This window comes from Penicilliopsis zonata, assembly GCF_001890105.1.
Source record: "Penicilliopsis zonata CBS 506.65 unplaced genomic scaffold ASPZOscaffold_4, whole genome shotgun sequence".
Lineage (NCBI taxonomy): Eukaryota > Fungi > Ascomycota > Eurotiomycetes > Eurotiales > Aspergillaceae > Penicilliopsis > Penicilliopsis zonata.
This window is the reverse complement of record NW_019208914.1, coordinates 852546-872820: the sequence shown is the minus strand read 5'-3', so window position 1 is coordinate 872820 and position 20275 is coordinate 852546. Positions and strand designations below refer to the sequence as shown.

Sequence of the window (20275 nt, the reverse complement as noted above, 5' to 3'; positions counted from 1 at the left end):
CGAAGCAGAACCCGCTCTTCGTTGACTGCCGCCTCACCGTGTATATCTATCCTGATAGGCACCAGGTCTGCCTTGGTCTTGCTTACTGCTAGTTACTATTAGTGCTCAATGGCTGGTTGAGCGGGACCAGCCCAAAGCCTGAGGCCGCCGATCAGGTGACACAAGTCACCTGCCGGCCGTTGATTGGTGGCCTGTGACGAAGATAAGGCGATAAGCCTGTGACAATACCGGTGACAGTACCGTACGTATTACGGATTACCTGGGCATTACCCGCTCAGCAGCACGTCAGCCGAGCAAGGCTAAGCACGCGACTGGTGCTGCCTGCAGCTGATACTGACTCACTGAGTTGGTTACCTAGGTAGATACCTACTAACTACTAGGGACTTACCTGGGTAGTAGGTACTAGAGTTGCACTGGTAATAGATGGTAAACCAGAAATCTACAAAGGATACGGAATATCTAGTAGATACAATAAATGATTTGATGCATACCTATACCACCAACTAAGCGGTGTCGAAAGTACACCGCAGCCTCGCAGGAGAGTGCCTCACTGCCTCCTAGTAGGTACCAGGGTACTCCGTACCTAGGTAGGGTAGTACCTACCTGAAGAGACTCGGGAGGTACTAGGTACCTAGGTAACAGTAAGGTATAGTGGCAGTACCGTATTAATACCGTACCCCAGGTCACACTTAACCAGTGCTTCCCCACAGCGCTATCAGGATCGACGCCACTGCCAATCATCAGCAGCCATCGCCCCAGCCAGCAGCCTGGTAAGTTGTAACGTCGTAAATTACCGTAACCCGGTTGCATCATCCTCCGCTTCCCTTGCCCGACCTCTCTCCACCTCCTCACCCTCTCCAACTTGCTCCCTCCTACTTCCCTTCTTCAACCTCCCTCCTCCCTCCCATCATTCTTCCCTGTTTCCATCTCTGAAATCGTCACCCTTTTGTCCATCACACACCTATCAAATACATCTTTCCTTCTTTTCCTCTGTGGCTCGCTATCTTCCTGTCTCTTCGCCATCATGAAGGGCATCTTGAGCCTGTCCCTGCTTCCGCTCCTTACGGTTGCGTCACCCGTGCTCGTGGACTCCATCCACAACGGGGCAGCTCCCATTCTCTCGTCGGCCAACGCCCAGGAGGTGCCCGACTCGTACATTGTCGTTTTTAAGAAGCATGTCGACTCGGATTCGGCTGCTGCCCATCACAGCTGGGTGCAGGACATCCACCTGCAGTCCCAGAACACTCGCACCGAGCTGAAGAAGCGGTCTCTCTTTGGCTCCGAGAATGATGTTTTCCGTGGCCTGAAGCACACCTTTGATGTGGCTGGCTCCCTCGTGGGCTATGCTGGTCACTTTGATGAGGATGTCATCGAGCAGGTCCGCCGGCATCCTGATGTGAGTAACCCTTATTATCTATCTATCTATCTATCTATCTATATATCTATCTATCTATCTGCCTAGAGAAAAGCTAATCAATCTGGTTTATAGGTTGAGTACATCGAGAAGGACTCTGAAGTCCATGTGATGGAAGACAATACCGTCGAGAACGGTGCCCCCTGGGGTCTGGCACGTATCTCGCACCGGGACAGCCTGTCGTTTGGTACCTTCAACAAGTACCTGTACGCCTCCGAGGGCGGTGAGGGTGTTGATGTCTATGTCATCGACACCGGTACCAATGTTGACCACGTCGACTTTGAGGGTCGTGCCCAGTGGGGGCAGACCATCCCCGAAGGCGATGAGGACGAGGATGGCAATGGACACGGAACCCACTGCTCCGGAACCATTGCCGGCAAGAAGTACGGTGTGGCCAAGAAGGCCAATGTCCGCGCCGTCAAGGTCCTGAGATCCAACGGCTCCGGCACCATGTCTGACGTGGTCAAGGGCGTTGAATGGGCTGCCATTGCTCACTCCGAGAAGGTCGAGTCTGCCAAGAAGGGCAAGGCCAAGGGCTTCAAGGGCAGCGTTGCCAACATGTCGCTGGGCGGTGGCAAGTCCCGCACCCTTGACCTGGCCGTCAACGCCGCGGTTGATGCTGGCATCCACTTTGCGGTCGCTGCCGGCAACGACAACGCCGACGCCTGCAACTACTCGCCCGCCTCGGCCGAGAAGGCCGTCACTGTCGGTGCCTCTACCCTCGCGGACGAGCGGGCCTACTTCTCGAACTACGGTACTTGCACGGACATCTTTGCCCCGGGTCTCAACATCCTGTCGACCTGGATTGGCAGCAAGTATGCCGTCAACACCATCTCGGGCACCTCGATGGCCTCTCCCCACATTGCCGGTCTTCTTGCCTACCTGGTCTCCCTGCAGCCCGCCAAGGATTCTGCATTTGCGGTGGCCGATATCACTCCCAAGAAGCTCAAGGAGTCTCTCATTGCCATCTCCACCAAGGGTGCTCTTACCGACATTCCCAGTGACACTCCCAACGTAAGTCCGAAACTCACCCTAGCCGAATGACCTATATACTAACATTTTCTTTTAGTATCTCGCCTGGAACGGTGGTGGCTCGTCCAACTACTCGGACATTGTGTCCCAGGGTGGCTACCAGGTCGCTCAGATGGAAGACCGCCTCGAGAGCATCTTCCACAAGGCGGAGAAGGTGATGCACGAGGAGCTGGGCGCCATCTACAGCGAGCTCAAGGACGCCTTTGTCCAGTAATTGCCTGGCGAAGAGAACAGGGGTTACAGAGTACCTAGGACTGGTATATCCGCATCCGGCGCTGGTTGATCGTTTGTTTTATCTTTTTTTTTTCTTGGACTCTTGGATTCCGTTTTGTTGCTTTGGCTGCATGGTTATAGTATCTTTATACGTTGCAATCTGACATACGTAGTATGAGCATACAATAGATGAAGTATCTTTTGCATACAATAAGTGTAGAACTAGTACAAGTGTTACAAAACTTCATGAATAGATCGGATGTCATCCCGAGCTTCCAAACCCCAGCACCAATCACTTGCCCTGTTTGCGCGGTCGACGCCGAGGACAGGAACACACTGGTCGAGGAATTTGGCCTGCAGCTGTGCATCCGTCATGGGCCGATGGACGCTGCCGACGGCATGGTCGACGTGTTTTTCGAGCCGGGCGCCATTCTCGAAGGTGAGGGTGATGTGGCATTCATCTGGACGGAGGGAGGGATCCGCGACGGCGGCGATGCGGTCTCTAAGCTGGACGAGGTGGGGGTCGAGCACGACGGCATCTTCGTACTGGGCCGGGGTGGCTTTGCCGAGGAGCAAGCCGACGGCGGCGCCGTGGTAGACGGAGAACTTTGCTTCGAGGCCGTCGCGGGGATATTTCTTCCCTGTCAACTCGAGGACGAGGGGGTGGACGGTAAGCATGACGGAGACGATTTCTTCACTACTGGTCAGATGTTTTCTGTGGAGAGAAATACACCCGTCTATGACCGGGTGGATGACAATCCCACATGGAAACGGCTTGAAGGAATTCTTCTCCGTCTCCCACGTCTTGCCTAGACTGTCGACTTGGATGTGCAGGTTGGCTAACGCTTCTTCCGAAGAAACATTCACCCAGCCCCGTTTCGCCTCCAGTGCCTGCAGCGAACTCGTGTATCCCTCTTCGGCCAACAGAGCGGCCAACAGTCCGTTCTGCGCCGCCCGACCTGGATGAAACGATTTCGTGTGCGAGCCGAACATCTCCCGCAGACCCGTTACCTGCGTTGCTGCCAGTCCGATTGCATGAGCTGTTTGTTCGCTTGTTAGACCGAGGATTTTGGAGACGGCGACGGCGGCTCCAATAGAGCCTGTCGTGCTAGTGATGTGCCTGGCCTATTAGTATCACAACAACAACAACAACAACAACAACAATTGCAGAGTTATATATATTTGTGCTTACCACCCTACATCGTAATGGGACGGCCAAACGGCTAAGCCGAGTTTACATTCAACTTCGATCCCTGCGATGAGGGCAAGGAGAAAGTCGTTTCCGGGGATTGGTCTGTGGAGGGTCTCGCAAACGCTCAGCAACGCGGCAGCCACCGGACCAGTCGGGTGGATGATGGTGTCGAGGTGTGTGTCGTCGTAGTCGTGGACGTGCGAGGCAATCCCGTTGATCAGGGCGGCGTGCTGGGCGTCAATCACCTTGGTGTCGAGACGACAGCCCAGCAAGGTGGAAGTGGGAGGGCCGAAGAAGCGGGAGAGAGTGCGCGAGGCGATGGTTGTGGCGGGGTGGGCAGCGCCGCCGACGGTGCAGCCGGCCCAGTTGTAGAAGCTCCGGAGGGCGGCCTGGGAGACGGTTGCAGGGAGAGAGGTGGAAGTCAGAGAGACGACCCAGTTGGCGATTGCGGTGGACATGATGGTGTACAGTCTGCAGTCTGCAGTGTATGTAGTAGCTGGTCTCTAGTTAGTTACTGCTAAATTACCTAGGTAGTTACCTAGTAACTGAGTGGTATTTTGTAAGAGTAGTGAGGTCAGGTGATCGAAGGATTTATTATTAATTAATATATAGAGCATCTTGATTCTGCTGTAGTATGATATCATCTTATTAAATAGGTACTGTAGGTATTGTAGTATATATTAGTAGACACTATTCTGTATACTCCCCATATACTTTATATATACCTAGGTATACTTACTTCATCTCAGAATAGTATGTGTTGTATGGTGTACCATTGGGTATCACTGCCTTCTAGTATTACTCCATACTTACTAAGGTACCTTACCTAGTAACTACCCTTAGTAGGTACATGTAGTAGACAAATTCCCGATTGGCTTGGATGCCCAAGACCAGGATATAAGAGTCTAAAGACGCACATCGATCTGATAAGGATTTTATTAGTCATGGAATGTACAAACAGGTAGCTGTGTAGATAGTGAGATTATATTCCTGGTATATTAATTATGAAATAGTATAGAACTGTATAATGGTTGTTTTTAGTATGTACTATAAGGAGTACATGGAGGAATAAGGTAGACCTAGATAGTAACCGCCTAGTATATATAGCATACTACATACTAGGTGGTAACTACCTAGTATATAACTATAGTATATAGTTATACTAACATCTAGTATCTACCCCAGATTAGAATATACCAATAGTAATAGGTATAATAGACCTCTTATAGGGCTCTGTGCGGAGTGTGGAGGCAAGCTATCTAGATACAAGTGAGTGATAGCATCAGATCTAGACCAGGCTATCAGTATTATCATATACCGCCATTTCATCCAGTCTCCATAGCCCTATGGTGGAAACTACCCAGGAAGGTAGTATTGTCCCTAGTTTTACTAGGGAGTTGTACCTAATCAGGTATACTCCTACATAGGTAGGGACCTACTGCTACAGGTCATACACTGTACTCATACAGTCAGTCATACTGTTTGCTAGTCACATGCCTCACCGACAGTTTGACGCCAAAAACCTCCCTCGTATCACGTCAAGTTCCTCTCGACAGCCACTCCAGCGTCATCATCAACCCGACTCTCGATTGTCTTACTTATAACCCCGTGGAGATAGTCTAGGTACGTCTGTACGTCTGTACGTCTGTACGTCTGTACGCTTGTTCTGCTTCATCTGATAACAATCCAACGTGTTAGTGGGCCGTGCTTCTCCACCGATCGTCGTTAAGAGTCTTACGCTTGACTCAGCCTACGACTACGACTACGACTACGAATACCCGAAGACCATGAATAAATAATAATACAGACTGTCGACTAGAAACTACCTACAGACTATTAATACTATTAATACTGTGTGGGTCGGCCCAATCGGTTCGCAGGGAGCGTGTCCAGCGTTTCCAGCGTTTCCAGGGCAGCTCCATATTTCACGTCCCGAAAAACGCCTTTTTTCCTCATTCTCGAATCCTCCCCTCCTTCGCGTCCTCCTCCACTTGCTGTTCGCCAGCCTCTAACTAATCGCTAGTTACTACTAGGTACTAGGTAGTTAGTGGTCTCGCCTCCCTTCCTCCACTTACGCCGGCTCCTGCTGCTGCTGCTGCTGCTGCTGCTACCTCATCTTGCTTGCTTTCGCCGCCTCTGGCCAGCGTTCCCGAACACCCTTCCTTTCGCCCCCCCTGACTAGCAGTTTCTCTCCCAAGGGCCAGGTTCTTAATCCTTTATCCTTTTCTCTTCTTCTCTTTGCTTGTCACTTCTTTCCCCTCCTTCCCTTTCCTCTTCGTCTTCGTCTGTAACAACTACCCGGCAATGCGAGGCTTGTCCTGTTGGTTGCTGGTGGAAGCCTCCGAATAACCCGAGTGGATCGATCTCCCTTCTCCAGTTTCTATATGCCATCTGAATAGGCTCCCTCCGTGTTGGGAGTTTTTTTTTTGCCATCTTTTCTCACTGTCTACTCTTTTTTTTTTTTTTTTTTTTTTTCTCCTTTGTTTCCCTCCCATCATGAGTCCTGAATGTTATGGCCCGATCTGGGCCATCGATGACTTTTCGCGGTGTTTCCAGCGCAAGTAAGTGTTCCTTGTTCTTGTGTAACGGAAGGAGGAAAAAAAAAAAGAAAAGAAGAACAATGGGATTGATTCGCATCACGCTAACAAATAATAGTTATTTACAGCTCATCTTCCCTCTGACAGCATGCGGTCTCTCCCTCCTCTTCATTCTCCTCCGGGCAGCCTATCGCCAGGTCGTGTCGCGGAACCCCCTCGCCTACAAACTACTGCCGAACGGCCGGGCCGATGACGCCACTGCTGAGCCCGATCGGATGTTATACAAGGCTACCCAGACGGAACAGCCCTGCTTCGAACTCGACCGTCCGCGAGGGGAACGCACCTGGGTTACGGTGGAATTGGCGGCTCTGGCGGGACTCGTCGCCTTGCACATCGCTGTCCTCGCTACCCATGGCTGGGGTCGTCACGGTACCCTGCCCGCCGTCGCTGGTCTGGTCTCCTGGGGTTATGTTTTCTTCTTGGTCTTGATCCGATGGGCCCTGTCCATGTTCCATCTGCGCTCTTTTCCGGGACTCTGGAATCATACCGCCCTCCTCTACGGTGTCCAATGGCTGTTGTCCATCCTCGTCTTCCGCTCCGCCCTCATTCACCCCTTGTCCACCCCTGCCCGCAACTACAGCATCGTCGAGTTCTCCCTGTGCACCCTGTTGCTGCTCATCGCGCTCACCACCCGTCGGGGCAACAGGGCCGTCCTCGTGCAACAGGAGGATGGGTTGGAGCCCGCCCGCTACGCCACCGCCAGCCTGCTCTCCCTCGCCAGCTTCTCCTGGCTCGACGCCCTGATCTGGAAAGGCTACAAGAAACCCCTCGAGCTGGAGGATGTGTGGAATCTGGTCCCGTCAGAGCATGCCGGCGTCGCTGTCGAAGCCTTTCGCCAACAGCAGATGAAGGGCCCGCTCGTCTGGAAGCTGCTCAGATACTTCTCCGGCACCCTGCTGCACCAAGGCATCTGGACCATCTTCTCCAACCTCTTCACCTTCCTCCCCACCCTGCTTCTCAAGGCCATCCTCGAGTATGTCGAGGACCCTCGATCCACCACCCCCAATGCCGCATGGCTGTACGCCATCCTCCTGTTCGCGGCAGGCGCCGTGCAAGGTCTAGCGGATGGCCAGGCCCTCTGGATTGGCCGTCGACTGGGTGTCAAGCTTCGAGCCATTATCATCGGCGAAATCTACGCCAAGGCCCTCCGTCGCAAGGCAGGCGCCTTTGTGGATCCCTCCAAGAAAGAACAGGAGGAGCAGAAGGCCACCGACGAGGAGCCGCAGAAGCTGAAGCAGAAGATTCTTTCCTTTGGCCGCAAGAAGAAACCCTCCTCGGGGGAGACGGACCCCGCCGATCATCATAACAACAACGATAATAATCGCAACGACATGAATAATAATAATAATAATAATGATAATAATACCAAGGATGAATCGGAAGCCGAGGCTGCTCAAGCCAACGTCGGCACCATCATCAACCTGATGGCCATTGATTCATTCAAGGTTAGTGAAGTCGGGGCCTATCTGCACTTCCTGTGGGCCAGTGTGCCGGTGCAGATCATCATGGCGGTGACCCTTCTCTATCGCATCCTGGGATTCAGCTCCTTCGCCGGCATCGGCCTGATGGTCCTGATGCTCCCCGTCAACATCTCCATCGCACGCAAGTTCCGCACCGTGCAGAACGAGATTCTCAAGGGCACCGACGCCCGTATCCACGCCACCGATGAAGTGCTTCAGAACATCCGCATCATCAAGTACTTCGCCTGGGAACAGCGATTCCAGGACATCGTCAACGACAAGCGCCGGGCGGAGCTGCGGTCGCTGCGTGTCCGCTACATCGTCTGGTCCATTGCGGCAACCTTGTGGTACGGCCTGCCGATCCTCATCACCTTCACCTCCTTCTTCCTCTATACCGTCGTCGAGAAGAAGCGTCTGACCCCGTCCATCGCCTTCCCGGCGCTGTCGATGTTCTCCCTGTTGCGTGTGCCCCTGGACCAGCTGGCCGACATGATGGCTCACGTCCAGGAATCCAAGGTCTCCCTCGACCGTGTCGACAAGTATCTCAATGAAGAGGAGACGGACAAGTACAATCAGCTGCGCGACAGCAACGTGACCGGAGAAGCCCCCAAGATCGCCTTGGAACAAGCCACCCTCACATGGGGGGCCTCCAAGTCGCCCTACCGCGACGATCCCACGGCCAGCGACGCTACCGCCGACGCCTTCCGTCTCATCAACGTTGATGTCAACTTCCGTATCGGCCGACTCAACATCGTGGCGGGTCCCACGGGATCCGGCAAGACCTCCCTCCTCATGGCCCTGCTGGGCGAGATGCGCCTGCTCAGTGGACAGGTCCACCTCCCCGGTGGTCTGGGCGACCGCACCGAGCTGCCAGTGGATCCGGAGACCGGCTTGATGGAGAGTGTGGCCTATTGTGCACAGGAGGCTTGGCTCGTCAACGCGACGGTCAAGGAAAACATCGTCTTTGCCTCCCGCTTCGACCAGCGCCGCTACGACGCCGTCATCCAGGCCTGCGCGTTGGAGCGCGATCTCGCCATCCTCGACGCCGGTGACCAGACCCTGGTGGGCGAAAAGGGCATCTCGTTGTCCGGTGGACAGAAGCAACGCATCTCCCTCGCCCGTGCCATGTACAGCCAGGCTCGTCACCTCCTGCTGGACGATTGCCTGAGTGCCGTCGACTCGCACACCGCCAAGCACATCTTTCAGGAGGCCCTGTCTGGTCCCCTCATGATGAACCGCACCTGTATCCTCGTCACCCACAACGTGGCCCTGGCCGTCCCGGACGCCCATTACGTCGTGGTCCTCGACAATGGCAAGATTGTCGCACAGGGCGCGCCAGACGAGGTGATCCGATCCGGCGCCTTGGGCGAGGAGTTGGCCAAATCCCACCCCGTCTCGCGTGCCGGCTCGCAGAACCTTTCCCGTACACAGTCCGACCTGGAAGACCATCAAGGCGAATACAGTGCAGACGAAGCGAACACTGCCGCCAACCCGACTGCTGCTGCTGCTGCTGCGAAGAAGAACAAGAATAAGGCTAAAGATGGCAAAGACAAAACCAACACACTCACCGAGTCCAAGGCGGTTGGCAGCGTCAAATGGACCACCATCATCATGTACCTGCGCGCAATGGGTCCCTGGTACTATTGGGTTTTCGCCGTGTTGGCTTTCTCCCTACAGCAATTGGGTTCGGTCTCGACCAACGTCTGGATCCGACAGTGGGCGAACGCGTACAGCACCCAGCAGGTGGGCGTGGATCATGATGTTGGCAGCATGGCTACCATGGCGCATCTCAAATCTCCTTCCTTCAACGTCGGAAGGATCCCCCGTATGGCCACCTGGAGTGCCCTCCAACTCAATGCGCCTGCCACCATGGCTAGCACCGGCGATGTCCCGGCAGACGACAATGACGAGGTTCGCGTGTCCTACTACCTCGGCGTCTACGCTCTGTTGGGAATCCTCTATGTCATGGTTTCGTTGTGCCGTGAGGCGGTCCTGTTCTGGGGATCACTGCACGCATCGTGGAAGATCCATGAACGGTTGCTCAAGGCGGTCATGCAGGCCAAATTCAAATTCTTCGACTCCACCCCACTCGGACAGTTGATGAACCGGTTCTCCAAGGACGTCGAGGCGGTCGATCAGGAAATCGCCCCCGTGACCATCGGGATGATGCACAGTCTCGCCTCGGTCATCATGATCGTGGTACTCATCTCCGTGATCACCCCGGGCTTCCTGGTGGCCGGTGTCTTCATCACCATGGTCTACACTGCCCTCGGGATCGTCTATCTCAGCTCGTCGCGGGATCTGAAACGTCTCGAGTCCGTCCAGCGCAGCCCTCTGTACCAGCAGTTTGGCGAGACCTTGAACGGCATCGTGACCATCCGTGCCTATGGTGACGGACCCCGGTTTATCGTGGACAACCACCGCCGCATCAACTCATACAACCGGCCGCACATGTATCTCTGGGCGAGTCATCGGTGGCTGGCGTTCCGGGTCGACATCACGGGCGCCATGGTTTCCTTCTTCTCCGCGGCTTTCATCTTGCTGAACATCGGCAGCATCGACGCCGGGGCCGCCGGTCTCGCTCTCACCTACGCCGTCACCTTCACGGAGAACGTCCTGTGGCTGGTGCGCCTGTACGCCGAGGTCCAGCAGAGCATGAACTCGGTGGAGCGGGTCAACGAATACCTTGAAGTGGAGCAGGAAGCCGCCGCCATCATCCCGGAGTCGAGACCGCCCCCGCAGTGGCCGACACAGGGCGCCGTCCAGTTCGTCAACTATACCACCCGGTACCGATCGGACCTGGACCCCGTGCTCAAGGGGGTCTCGTTTGCCGTGCAGCCGGGCGAGAAGGTCGGCATCGTCGGCCGCACGGGTGCAGGCAAGAGTTCGTTGGCGCTGGCCCTGTTCCGCGGCCTCGAGGCGGAGCAAGGCCAGATCCTCATCGACGGAGTGGACATTGGCCGTATTGGCCTGCGCGATCTCCGTGAGTCCATCACAATCGTCCCGCAGGATCCCACGCTCTTCACCGGCACCATCCGCAGCAACCTTGACCCCTTCGACGTGTTCACCGATGAGCAGATCTTCACGGCCCTCCGCCGGGTCCATCTGATCGGCTCCGAGCTTTCGGGCACAACCACCCCCGTCACAGACAGCAACCTGTCTGCCGCGGAGACTGCGGCAGCCTCTTCTTCTTCTTCTTCTTCTCCCTCCTCCTCGCCGGACGCAGTCGCCGCCACGGAGGGTAGCGCGGCCGTTCCCGTCGTCATCGCCGAGAACAAGAACATCTTCAAGAACCTGGAGAGCCCCGTCTCCGAGTCCGGGTCGAACCTGTCGCAGGGCCAGCGGCAATTACTCTGCCTTGCGCGGGCCCTGCTCAAGAACCCGCGCGTCCTGATGATGGACGAGGCGACCGCGTCGATCGACTACGCCACCGACGCCAAGATCCAGGAGACCCTTCGCGAACTCAAGTCCAACACCATCATCACCATTGCCCACCGCTTACAAACCATCATCGACTACGACAAGGTCCTCGTCCTCGATCACGGCCGCGTCGTCGAATTCGATCACCCCTGGGCCCTGATCCGTAAGGACGACGGCGTCTTCCAGAGCATGTGCGAGAATAGTGGCCATATGGACGTTCTTTTCGATGGTGCAAGGAAGGCCTGGGAGCAGAACAGGCTGGTGGATGATGACTCGTGATCTCTCTCTCTTCTTCTTCTTCTTCTTTTTTTTTTTTCTTTTTCGGGGCATCACCTTTGCATTAATTATGCAAAAGCGAGCAACTCGCTCGTCTGGCGAAAATTTTGTTTCTCTGGGGCGGCTATAGTCTCGGTTCTCTCTGTTTGGCGTTGAGGCATACTTGATTCGTTTTTGTCGTTCTCTTATAGTTAGTTGGACATGTCGATACGGCTCGGGTAGACTTGGAAATAATAAATTGATCAACAAATCCAGTATGATATCTCCTTTCCCATCCTTATGCTAGTCCATTCTCTAGTTTTTCATGAGATTCTTCAAAACCACTCCTAGTCTAGATCAAGTAGATTGCCTTCCTTCACCTTGGAGGCACTAGGATGCTCTGCCTGGTAAATCTCCACAAACTGCTTGCGGTATCCGCCCTTCCCATCGGGGATGAGCTGCTCGCTCGTCCTAGGGATACCCTGCTTCTCTCCGAACAGATCCTTCAGAGCCATCGTGTCTATCTGTTTCTGCAGGTACTCAAGATTAGCGCTCTCGGCCCGGGCGCGCAGCATCGCGTCGTGCTCCTTGACGCCCCCGTTCGCGAAATCGCGGTACTCCTGAAGCCGGGCTTGACGTTCATTCTCGACATTAGAAAGTGCAGCAAAGGCGGAGGAGCCGGTCTGGACTTGGTGGGCCTGGGACGCGACATAGCTGAGCTCGGTGCCTACTTCGTCGTCGAACTTGGAGACGAGCAAGAACCGGGCAAACGCATCGCACTTGCACGCACAGGTGTGTCCGTCTGAACAGGTCTGCGTGCATGAGTGGCCGCAGGGAAGATCTTCTTTGCATTCTTGGTTGCAGCTGACTTGATCATGAGAGAAACTGGATACGTTAGCCTCGTTCATGGTCTTGTTCCCTTTTCTTGGTGTCTCTACCTGTGACATCTTAGAGCGCATTGGTGCCCGCAGGCAAGTCTCTCATTACATGGTGTTTCACAGCCACCGTTGAGGAAATTAAATTTGGAAGGGTCTGGGGTTGAGACAGAGTTAGGGTTAGCGGCAGGTCTGGGCCTTCCAAATATCATTGCTCTGCTCACCTTTCACGAAGGTTTTGCGTCCATGTTTCGTGCAGGTTAGCGGGAGATTGAATCCCAGTCGGCGGTCGTTCGGATTGTTGCCATTGCCCATGATATTGATGATCTCCCACCACAGCGGATCAGCAGCCGCAATCGCTTTGGCGTTGCCAAACATGTAGAAGCCACGCTTGGCACGCGAGATGGCGACGCAGACTCGGTTCTCGACGGATAGAAACCCTATGCTGCGTCCGGTGTCACTGCCTCGGACCAGTGAGAGAAGAACGACTTCGTTCTCTTCGCCTTGGTAGGAGTCGACAGTCACCACCTTGACGTATTGGCCTTGAAGATAGGGATGATTCTTGAGGAGTCTGAGCAGTCTCTTCCGCTGACCATTGTAGAAGGTGAGGATAGTGATGTCCTTGACCGCAACGCCGTTGTAAACGAGATAGACAAAGAACTCCGTCACCATCTGGGCTTCTTTTTCATTGAACTTGGACATCAGACTATCACTTTCTTCGACCCAGTCGTGGCTGAAAAAGAACGACGCAACGTTGCCCATCCCAGGGATTGCAGGCCGTTCTTTCACAGAGGGATGGTCCTGGAGTTCGCCGTAAATGGGAGCAAGCAGACGACGGATCTCCGGCGCCATTCGCCTTTGTCTGTTGAGGGTGGCATATCGGATCCCATTATGAATCAGTCTTTCGAACATGGAAACGTCCAAAAAGAACGGGTCTCCTTCCAGTTCTTGAACTGAGCAGTGGCCCTTGAGCTGTTTATGGTCTCCCACGAGGATGAGGTGCTGAAGAGTATCTAGACAGAAAACTGCAATGGGAGCCTCGATTGCTTCCGCGGCTTCCTCGATCATAACAATCCTGGGCTTAACGCTTGAGATCAGGGCGCGATACTTGCTCAGCCCGGTTGCGGTGACTCCGATCACTTTGGTATCTTGGAGCACAAGGTAGTCTCTTTCCCACCTGCCAATTAGAGTCTGCTGGCAAGCTTCCTCATAAAGTTTTGCAAGTCTGCGAAACTCTCTCTGGACCTGTTCTTTTGCACGGCGACAGAGGATGTTGTAGACAGTGCCGCGTGATTTGGGAGGGATCTGCCACATATCGTTACAGCTCAGATACCTGGCGGTATTTCTGTCCCCCCGTTGGGATGTAGAGTAACCAATAAACCCTTCCTTCAACCCGATATATTGGCCGCGGAGAGTTTCATAGTCATCGCCCTCGACTCCTTGTTCGGCTTCTAGCTCCTTCAGTTGTTCGTATTCGAGGTCGATTTCGTCTTCCGAGAAGCCAAAGTGATCCCGTGAATACTTGACCTCAAACCTTGTCACAGCATCCCCAAGCCAGATCTCAAGAGGGTCGGAATCATCCTTGTCAGTGGACTGGACCCAGCCTTTACTCCCTGTTTCAAGCGATTTGTATTGGACTTGGGATAGTATTCCATGTTCCATGAAGAATGATGAAGGAAGGATGGAACGCGAGTTCTCCGGGTTGAAAATTTGTAGGAGCTCTGCGATTCCCAACGCAATGGTTTTCAGTTTCTTTCTGCAGGGGCCTAGAAGACCTCCTTTGATAATCGGTACCGACTGCTTTTGTCGGACATTGTAGAGGGTACGTTTCTTGATCTCGACATCAGTGCTTCTTCCGCCAAGCCGTACATAGTTCTTTTCAAAGCGAGAGACATGAGTCAGAAGCTGATCCAAAGCGTGGTTCGTCTGGGCCGAGATAATTACGGGGGGATCATCTCGCTTCATGTTGGCAAGGATGATCTTCAACGCCTCCACAGAAACATGGGTCTTCCCAGTCCCAGGGGGTCCCTGCACAATGGCCAATTTCTTCGTCAACATCTGCTCCAAGGCCCTTAGCTGGGAAGGATCTAATTGATCTGCTGGTATTTGAGGGTTTTCCAGTAGATCAACCTTGGCAGCATCTTCCATGCCTCCCAAGACAGACGGTATAGTAATGACTGGGCTCTCCTTGACGTATTCAGGAGCCCCGATTTCCGAGTTCAATTCACAGATGTGTTCTGAAAGAGGGAAACTGTTTACTGGATTAGATAAATTTGCTTGATTTCGCTGTATCAGAGCAAGGACTGACCTTTCCACTGTCATCTTCTGAAGTGCAGCCATCGTGTACCTGGACGCTTCGAAGTAACCAGTTCTGGCTTCGACCATGATCCATTCCTGCTGAGGATCGAAGTGGATGTCTTGTGGCCGAGAGAAAAAGATATCAATCTCGGGAGGCTGTTGTTTGATACCTTCTAACGGCCTAGCTGCTACAACCGCGACAAGACAGGTCTTCTGGAAACAGTCCTCGGCCGGCGAGAGGGCAACAATGGAGCCACTGATCAGGCGCTTGGAGTATTCCCAGACGATATTCTTTCCCGCACGTTGAGCTGAAAACTGAACCCGAACCGCCAGACCACGCTGAGCAAAGGTCATTCCGACGATGTGCACCTTTGAAAGTGGTAGTCAGCCATCAGATAGAACAGCCTTAATCAATATCTAGAGAGTACGCGCATTACCTTCTCATAGATGGAAACTGTCTGCGAGTCCATCATACCAGGATCAGCCTGAACATATGCAATCGCGTCTCTGAGGGGTGCAACCGCGTCTTCTCGAAGTAGGTCGTAATGGGCCTTGAGATAGAACTGCTTGGAAGGCCACGGGCCAACAATTTTGTTTGGAAGCAATTCCACGCAATCGTTATCCTGGTCATCAGTGTCCATGATTTCCTCGGGCGACGGAATCTCCGGTTTCAACAACCAGGATTCATCTCCAGCGAGAGATGCGGACTCAGCCGCAGCAAAATAGTCTCTGATATCTCGATTAGCTAGAGCAACAGGGGCACCTGGAAGGCTTCCTGGATCCTCAGAGAGATCCGGGCGGTCGAGCTCGTCTAATTGTTCCAGTCGTGCCATGGTTGCTAAGAGGATACCGTGAAAGAAAAGGTGTGGTGATTGACAACAGGAGTAAGTAAAGCAGAAAAGTCTGGATCCTTAATGAGAAGGAGGGTCTCCAAGTAATGCAAACTGCCGTATTTAGACAGAGCTGCAAGTAGCCTTGTAGGAAAGTGGGTAACTGCAAACAGTGAATTGAGACCTTCCATATTATTGAATGAAAGACAGTCAGGAATAAAACATCTATGAGCCCAGCTCTCCCCATTGTCGGTCATAGACGCTCCCTCCATAGTCTGATTGTGGTCTCATGGAATACCGTTTGTATGTAGTTAGTTAGGGGGAGTTAGGCATTTGCTACCAGTTTTTATACTATTATTAGGCAATTGCTATAGAGATGGATGTCCATTCTATTCAAAAAGCACTCGAGTGCTTCGGCTGGTCAGAATAAACTCGATGATAAGTATGAAAACAGTTCAAGCTGGAGGAGAGTTTGAGGTATAATTAATTTATGCCTGATCTTTCAGGCTTCATGTGGCAAGAATATGAACTAACCTTTATAGGAATAAACTTTATGCCTTAGGATTAAGGCGTTTAATGCGGGCACAGCGTGACGTCGGGATAATTAATAACTTGCGCCCCGGTCCAGCACAACTGCGATAGCACAGCAGCTGCCTCGTTGCGTCGTGGTCGAGAAGAGAGACTGGCCATTGGGTTTATCTGTGTCGCCTGCCAACCTCGGTTGCCGTCTTTCACTCAGTAGGACGGTCTCCATACCAATGGCTGCGTGATTTTCGACGGCATGCGCCTTGCAGAAGCGCTCAGCTTGGTCTCAGAAGAGAAAGGAATTATTATTTATCATCCATACTATTTGAGACTCGTATAGACTATATTCTCTCTGTGGCCTGGGCTGGCTTGAAATCGAAGATGACGTCGATTGGGCCATCGATTGGGGAGGAGGACGATGACCGCGATCTTGCGGGTGAGTTGCGCAGGAGGCCCTTTTTGACATGACGGTGAAAGTGGCTAACACTCAACTACGATTTATAGGATCGCAGGATGGCAGCTCTGATAACGAAATGGACGATACAATGAGAGATGCGGAGGATGGAGACGGGGACAATGAGCCAGACGTGGACGCCGACGGCGAGGGAGACGCGGACAGCCCATCGAACTCCAGCCAGATCTCGGAAGGTGCAGGGGGCGCTTCTTCTCAACAGAATGAAGATGTCACTATGGCCTCTCCTAGCGCGTTGAACAACGCGTCTGACTTCTTATCGGCCTTTCATCCGAAAGTGCGCCCCGAGTGCCTCACGGCTGCGAGCTACGATATTGTTCCGACAACCGCTGCCCCTCACAGTACTTCTATCAACGCAATTACGGCGACAGCAGATATGAGATGGGTGTTCAGTGGTGGAACGGATGGCTATGTTCGAAAATTCAACTGGGTGGAATCTATCAACAGCAAATTGATGCTGACCGTGGCGCAACGGCATCCTTTCGTCGATAGTGTCATGAAAGCGGGCGTTGTTATGACATACTGGGAGAACATGGATGGTAACACGATATCTCCTGTCTACTCTCTGGCCTCGCATAGCGAAGGCTTGTGGTTGCTCTCGGGGTTGGAGTCCGGGAGTATCCGCCTGCAGTCGGTTCGCCATGATGAAGGGAAAGAGATCGCTTTGTTGCAAAAACATACATCGGCAGTATCAGTCCTGACCCTCTCATCAGACGAGAAATCGCTACTCTCCGGGAGCTGGGACAAAAGGATCTATGACTGGGACTTGAATACAGGACAATCCCGGCGGCTATTTGGATCCAGTGCGCGCCAAATTTCTGCAATTGAGACCCGGCCCGAGTCCGCTTTGCCTGTACCTGCAGATAGCCTGGAGCCTGTGCAGAAAAACGGGACTTACTCGTCCAACAATCATACTGCTTCCCATGATGACTTCAGTTTTGTGCAGGATGAAAAGGAGAACGTTTTCGGCGCCCAGCAACAGGGATCACCTACAGATTCGCTCTTTGGGGGCAATGATGACTCTCTGTTTGGAGAGGACGAAGGTAATAATGGCGCCGCAAGCGGAGGACTGGGAGATGCATTTGGCGTGGACGAAGATGACGAATTCGGCAAAGCTCTCGCAAATGGGAACATACTTCCCGAGCCACCGTCCCAGAATGAAGCATCTGATCTGATGGGCCAAAACCATGGGATGGCTGAATCGACCACAAACACCTCCAGCACAACAACAAATCTGAATGGGTTCACTGAAAAACCGATCAAAACCGAACCGCAGCTGCCAAACGGGACGTCAGAACCGGCGTTGAACGGCCTCCCCCACGCCGAAGAAGTCGAGCCAGCTACCTCTCAGACCCAGCCTCTCACACAGTCCGTACAGGAAGAATCCAACATCGTTTCCGACAGCACATTCCTCGCTGCATCGATCGATGGCACGATCCGAGTATGGGACCGCCGGCAACCGGATCCTGTAGCCCGTATCATCCCCCGCAATGTCCCTCCGTGGTGTATGAATGCCTGCTGGTCCCCAGACGGAAACTTCATCTACGCAGGTCGCCGTAACGGCGCCGTCGAAGAATACAGTCTTCACAAGGGGTTGCGCGAACCGGTGCGCACGTTCAAATTTCCGCAGGGTAGCGGACCGGTCACAGCTCTCAAAGCGATGCCAAACGGACGGCATATTGTCTGGTAAGAGAAAATCACTCGCCGCTCTTCTTCTTCTTTGATCTAGATGGCTAAATAATGGTTGCTCCAGTGCCTCACACGATATTCTCCGTCTCTACGACCTACGCCATGAGCAGACCTCGCGGCACTCGACGGTCCCCTTCCTCATCATCCCGGGACACCGCACTGGAACTATCTCGCAGCTGTACATCGACCAGGCTTGCCGATTCATGGTTTCGACGAGCGGCAATCGAGGCTGGGAGGGAAACACCACAGAGGTGCTACTCGGCTATGAGATTGGCGTTCCGCAGTAGTTTAATATATAAGGCTACCAATTTATAGCTTGCTTATTTATGCATTCAAGACCCTTGTATCATAGTGATATACCTAGCAGTGATGTAAGAACTGCTTATTGTTGGATATAAAAGTTTAGTGGCCTGATGAAGGGGGGGGGTTATTGTGATACTGCAAGGACTGCATTGTTTTTATTCCAAAAAATCCCTTATGGCTTCACATGGAGGTAAAGTTATAACTATATACAGTGTAAAGTGCCAGGTCATGATATCAAATCCAGCAAATTAAATCCCACCCCCAACGCCGGCACCAGGCCAATCTAAAACACAAGCATATTGCCGATCCGAATCCCAGGGCAGAAAAGAGCATCATTCATATGTATCATCAAGATCCAGGCCATCACACACGTCATACTGTTTTGCTCTCCAAGCACCAAAGAGCGGATTCCCAGCCCACTGGACGTATCCGTCTTTATCCTTCTCAAAATATACGTACCCTGGGCTACTTTTGTGGCCTTTCTTTTCATGGACGCCCCAAGGTCCAGTAACAAGATCCCCGAACCCAGGCAAAGAAACATTGGGAATGTGTCCGCGGGCTTCAATTTGACTACCCACGTTGTTGACTGTGACGAGATAGACAGGAGGCAAGGTAGCGTCTCGATCTGGACGCAGCGGCATCGGAATCCATGCTTCGTTATTGTAAGAGTCTGGCCGACTCTTGTCGTGTCTCAAAGGCAGCGAGTGTGAGAACAGCATAGAGTCTAGCTTTTCGGTATCGAGCAAAAGACCCGGCGTTTGCACGTAGAGAACGCCGTCATACTGCATGAACTGTATCTGACCCAGACGCAAGACCTTGGTGTCCGTCACGGTGTAGCCGGCGGAGGTGGCTTTGGTCATATCGATGGGAAGCAACCAAATCCCGTATTTGGTCGATGCTGCGCGGAGGAGGGAAAGGGCAGTCGAGACAGGTGTGGAGATACTCGACGGGGGAGCTAGGTCCCAATCTTGTGGGTACATGAAAAGTCGGTCTTGGGCGATGGTGCTATTGGTGGCGAGCGTCTTGAAGAAGGCGATGGCCGAGCAGATGTTGGAAGGATCTGGGTCCGAAAGAAGCTGTAGATAGGCATAGTTGCCGCGGGCTCCAGGATAGCTAGCCTTATCACGGTCAAGACTCAGCTCGGGCAACACCTCCTGCCCACTATGTACATTGCGTGCCAAATTCGAGTGCTCTTGATGAGCAATGGGGGTTGTGCTCGGCGGGCGAAGAGCATGCTGGATATTCCGTACTGACTGCTGTTGCAGCGCATAACCCGTGAGAAAAAGGAGGATGGTGGAAATGCATATGATTCCAGATGTCAGAATTGCAGAGACGGTCGAGGAGGTTAGTAGCACCATAGCGGGGTAGGAATGTTCGCATGCTCAAAGACTCGGTATCGAGACGAAGGGGTAACAATTTGCTTCGAAACAAACGTTTGGTTGCTCAATCACCGCAAGACGCCGGATTCCAGCAGCAAGATGGTATAAGAGACATAGAATTCATACACGGCAGCTGGAAAATGGAATTACAGGCCTCCCAAACCTCAGACTCGTCATCTCTTGCGCGTCTGAACCTGTTTCGGCTCGTCGACGTTTGTTGTTTACGTCGCCTGCGTTGTCGGTGTGATTATCGATAAGGGGAGGAAAGACTGGCCTTGGCATTTCGGTCGTCCGTTCTTACTACTTACGCAAGAAATTGTG

General features: G+C 53.1%; 6 protein-coding genes across 6 annotated transcripts; 3 read left to right on the top strand and 3 right to left on the bottom strand.

Moving 5' to 3' along the window:
- The first annotated feature begins 845 nt into the window (after positions 1 to 845).
- ASPZODRAFT_130419 (hypothetical protein) lies at positions 846 to 2753 on the top strand. The gene is made up of 3 exons (XM_022722496.1): positions 846 to 1396; positions 1490 to 2428; positions 2484 to 2753. Exons 1-3 carry the CDS (start codon positions 1025 to 1027, stop codon positions 2658 to 2660), a joined length of 1488 nt encoding a protein of 495 aa, XP_022582905.1. The 5' UTR covers positions 846 to 1024; the 3' UTR covers positions 2661 to 2753.
- Positions 2754 to 2857: 104 nt separating this feature from the next.
- On the bottom strand, positions 2858 to 4485 carry ASPZODRAFT_130418 (hypothetical protein). The gene is made up of 2 exons (XM_022722495.1): positions 3852 to 4485; positions 2858 to 3779 (listed from the first exon to the last, which is right to left on the bottom strand). Exons 1-2 carry the CDS (start codon positions 4307 to 4309, stop codon positions 2894 to 2896), a joined length of 1344 nt encoding a protein of 447 aa, XP_022582904.1. The 5' UTR covers positions 4310 to 4485; the 3' UTR covers positions 2858 to 2893.
- Positions 4486 to 6347: 1862 nt separating this feature from the next.
- On the top strand, positions 6348 to 11607 carry ASPZODRAFT_140688 (hypothetical protein; the record flags this gene model as incomplete). The annotated part of the gene is made up of 2 exons (XM_022724684.1): positions 6348 to 6412; positions 6507 to 11607. 2 exons carry the CDS (start codon positions 6348 to 6350, stop codon positions 11605 to 11607), a joined length of 5166 nt encoding a protein of 1721 aa, XP_022582903.1.
- A 238-nt stretch (positions 11608 to 11845) lies between these two features.
- ASPZODRAFT_165273 (hypothetical protein) lies at positions 11846 to 16000 on the bottom strand. The gene is made up of 5 exons (XM_022726705.1): positions 15194 to 16000; positions 14767 to 15125; positions 12683 to 14709; positions 12522 to 12615; positions 11846 to 12468 (listed from the first exon to the last, which is right to left on the bottom strand). Exons 1-5 carry the CDS (start codon positions 15587 to 15589, stop codon positions 11931 to 11933), a joined length of 3414 nt encoding a protein of 1137 aa, XP_022582902.1. The 5' UTR covers positions 15590 to 16000; the 3' UTR covers positions 11846 to 11930.
- A 492-nt stretch (positions 16001 to 16492) lies between these two features.
- ASPZODRAFT_61885 (hypothetical protein) lies at positions 16493 to 18559 on the top strand (the record flags this gene model as incomplete). The annotated part of the gene is made up of 3 exons (XM_022729022.1): positions 16493 to 16547; positions 16616 to 18269; positions 18337 to 18559. 3 exons carry the CDS (start codon positions 16493 to 16495, stop codon positions 18557 to 18559), a joined length of 1932 nt encoding a protein of 643 aa, XP_022582901.1.
- A 31-nt stretch (positions 18560 to 18590) lies between these two features.
- On the bottom strand, positions 18591 to 20176 carry ASPZODRAFT_1583828 (hypothetical protein). The gene is made up of 2 exons (XM_022726356.1): positions 20009 to 20176; positions 18591 to 19956 (listed from the first exon to the last, which is right to left on the bottom strand). The coding sequence occupies exon 2, from the start codon at positions 19931 to 19933 to the stop codon at positions 18908 to 18910; it is 1026 nt and encodes a 341-aa protein (XP_022582900.1). The 5' UTR covers positions 19934 to 19956; positions 20009 to 20176; the 3' UTR covers positions 18591 to 18907.
- Between the last annotated feature and the right edge of the window lie 99 nt (positions 20177 to 20275).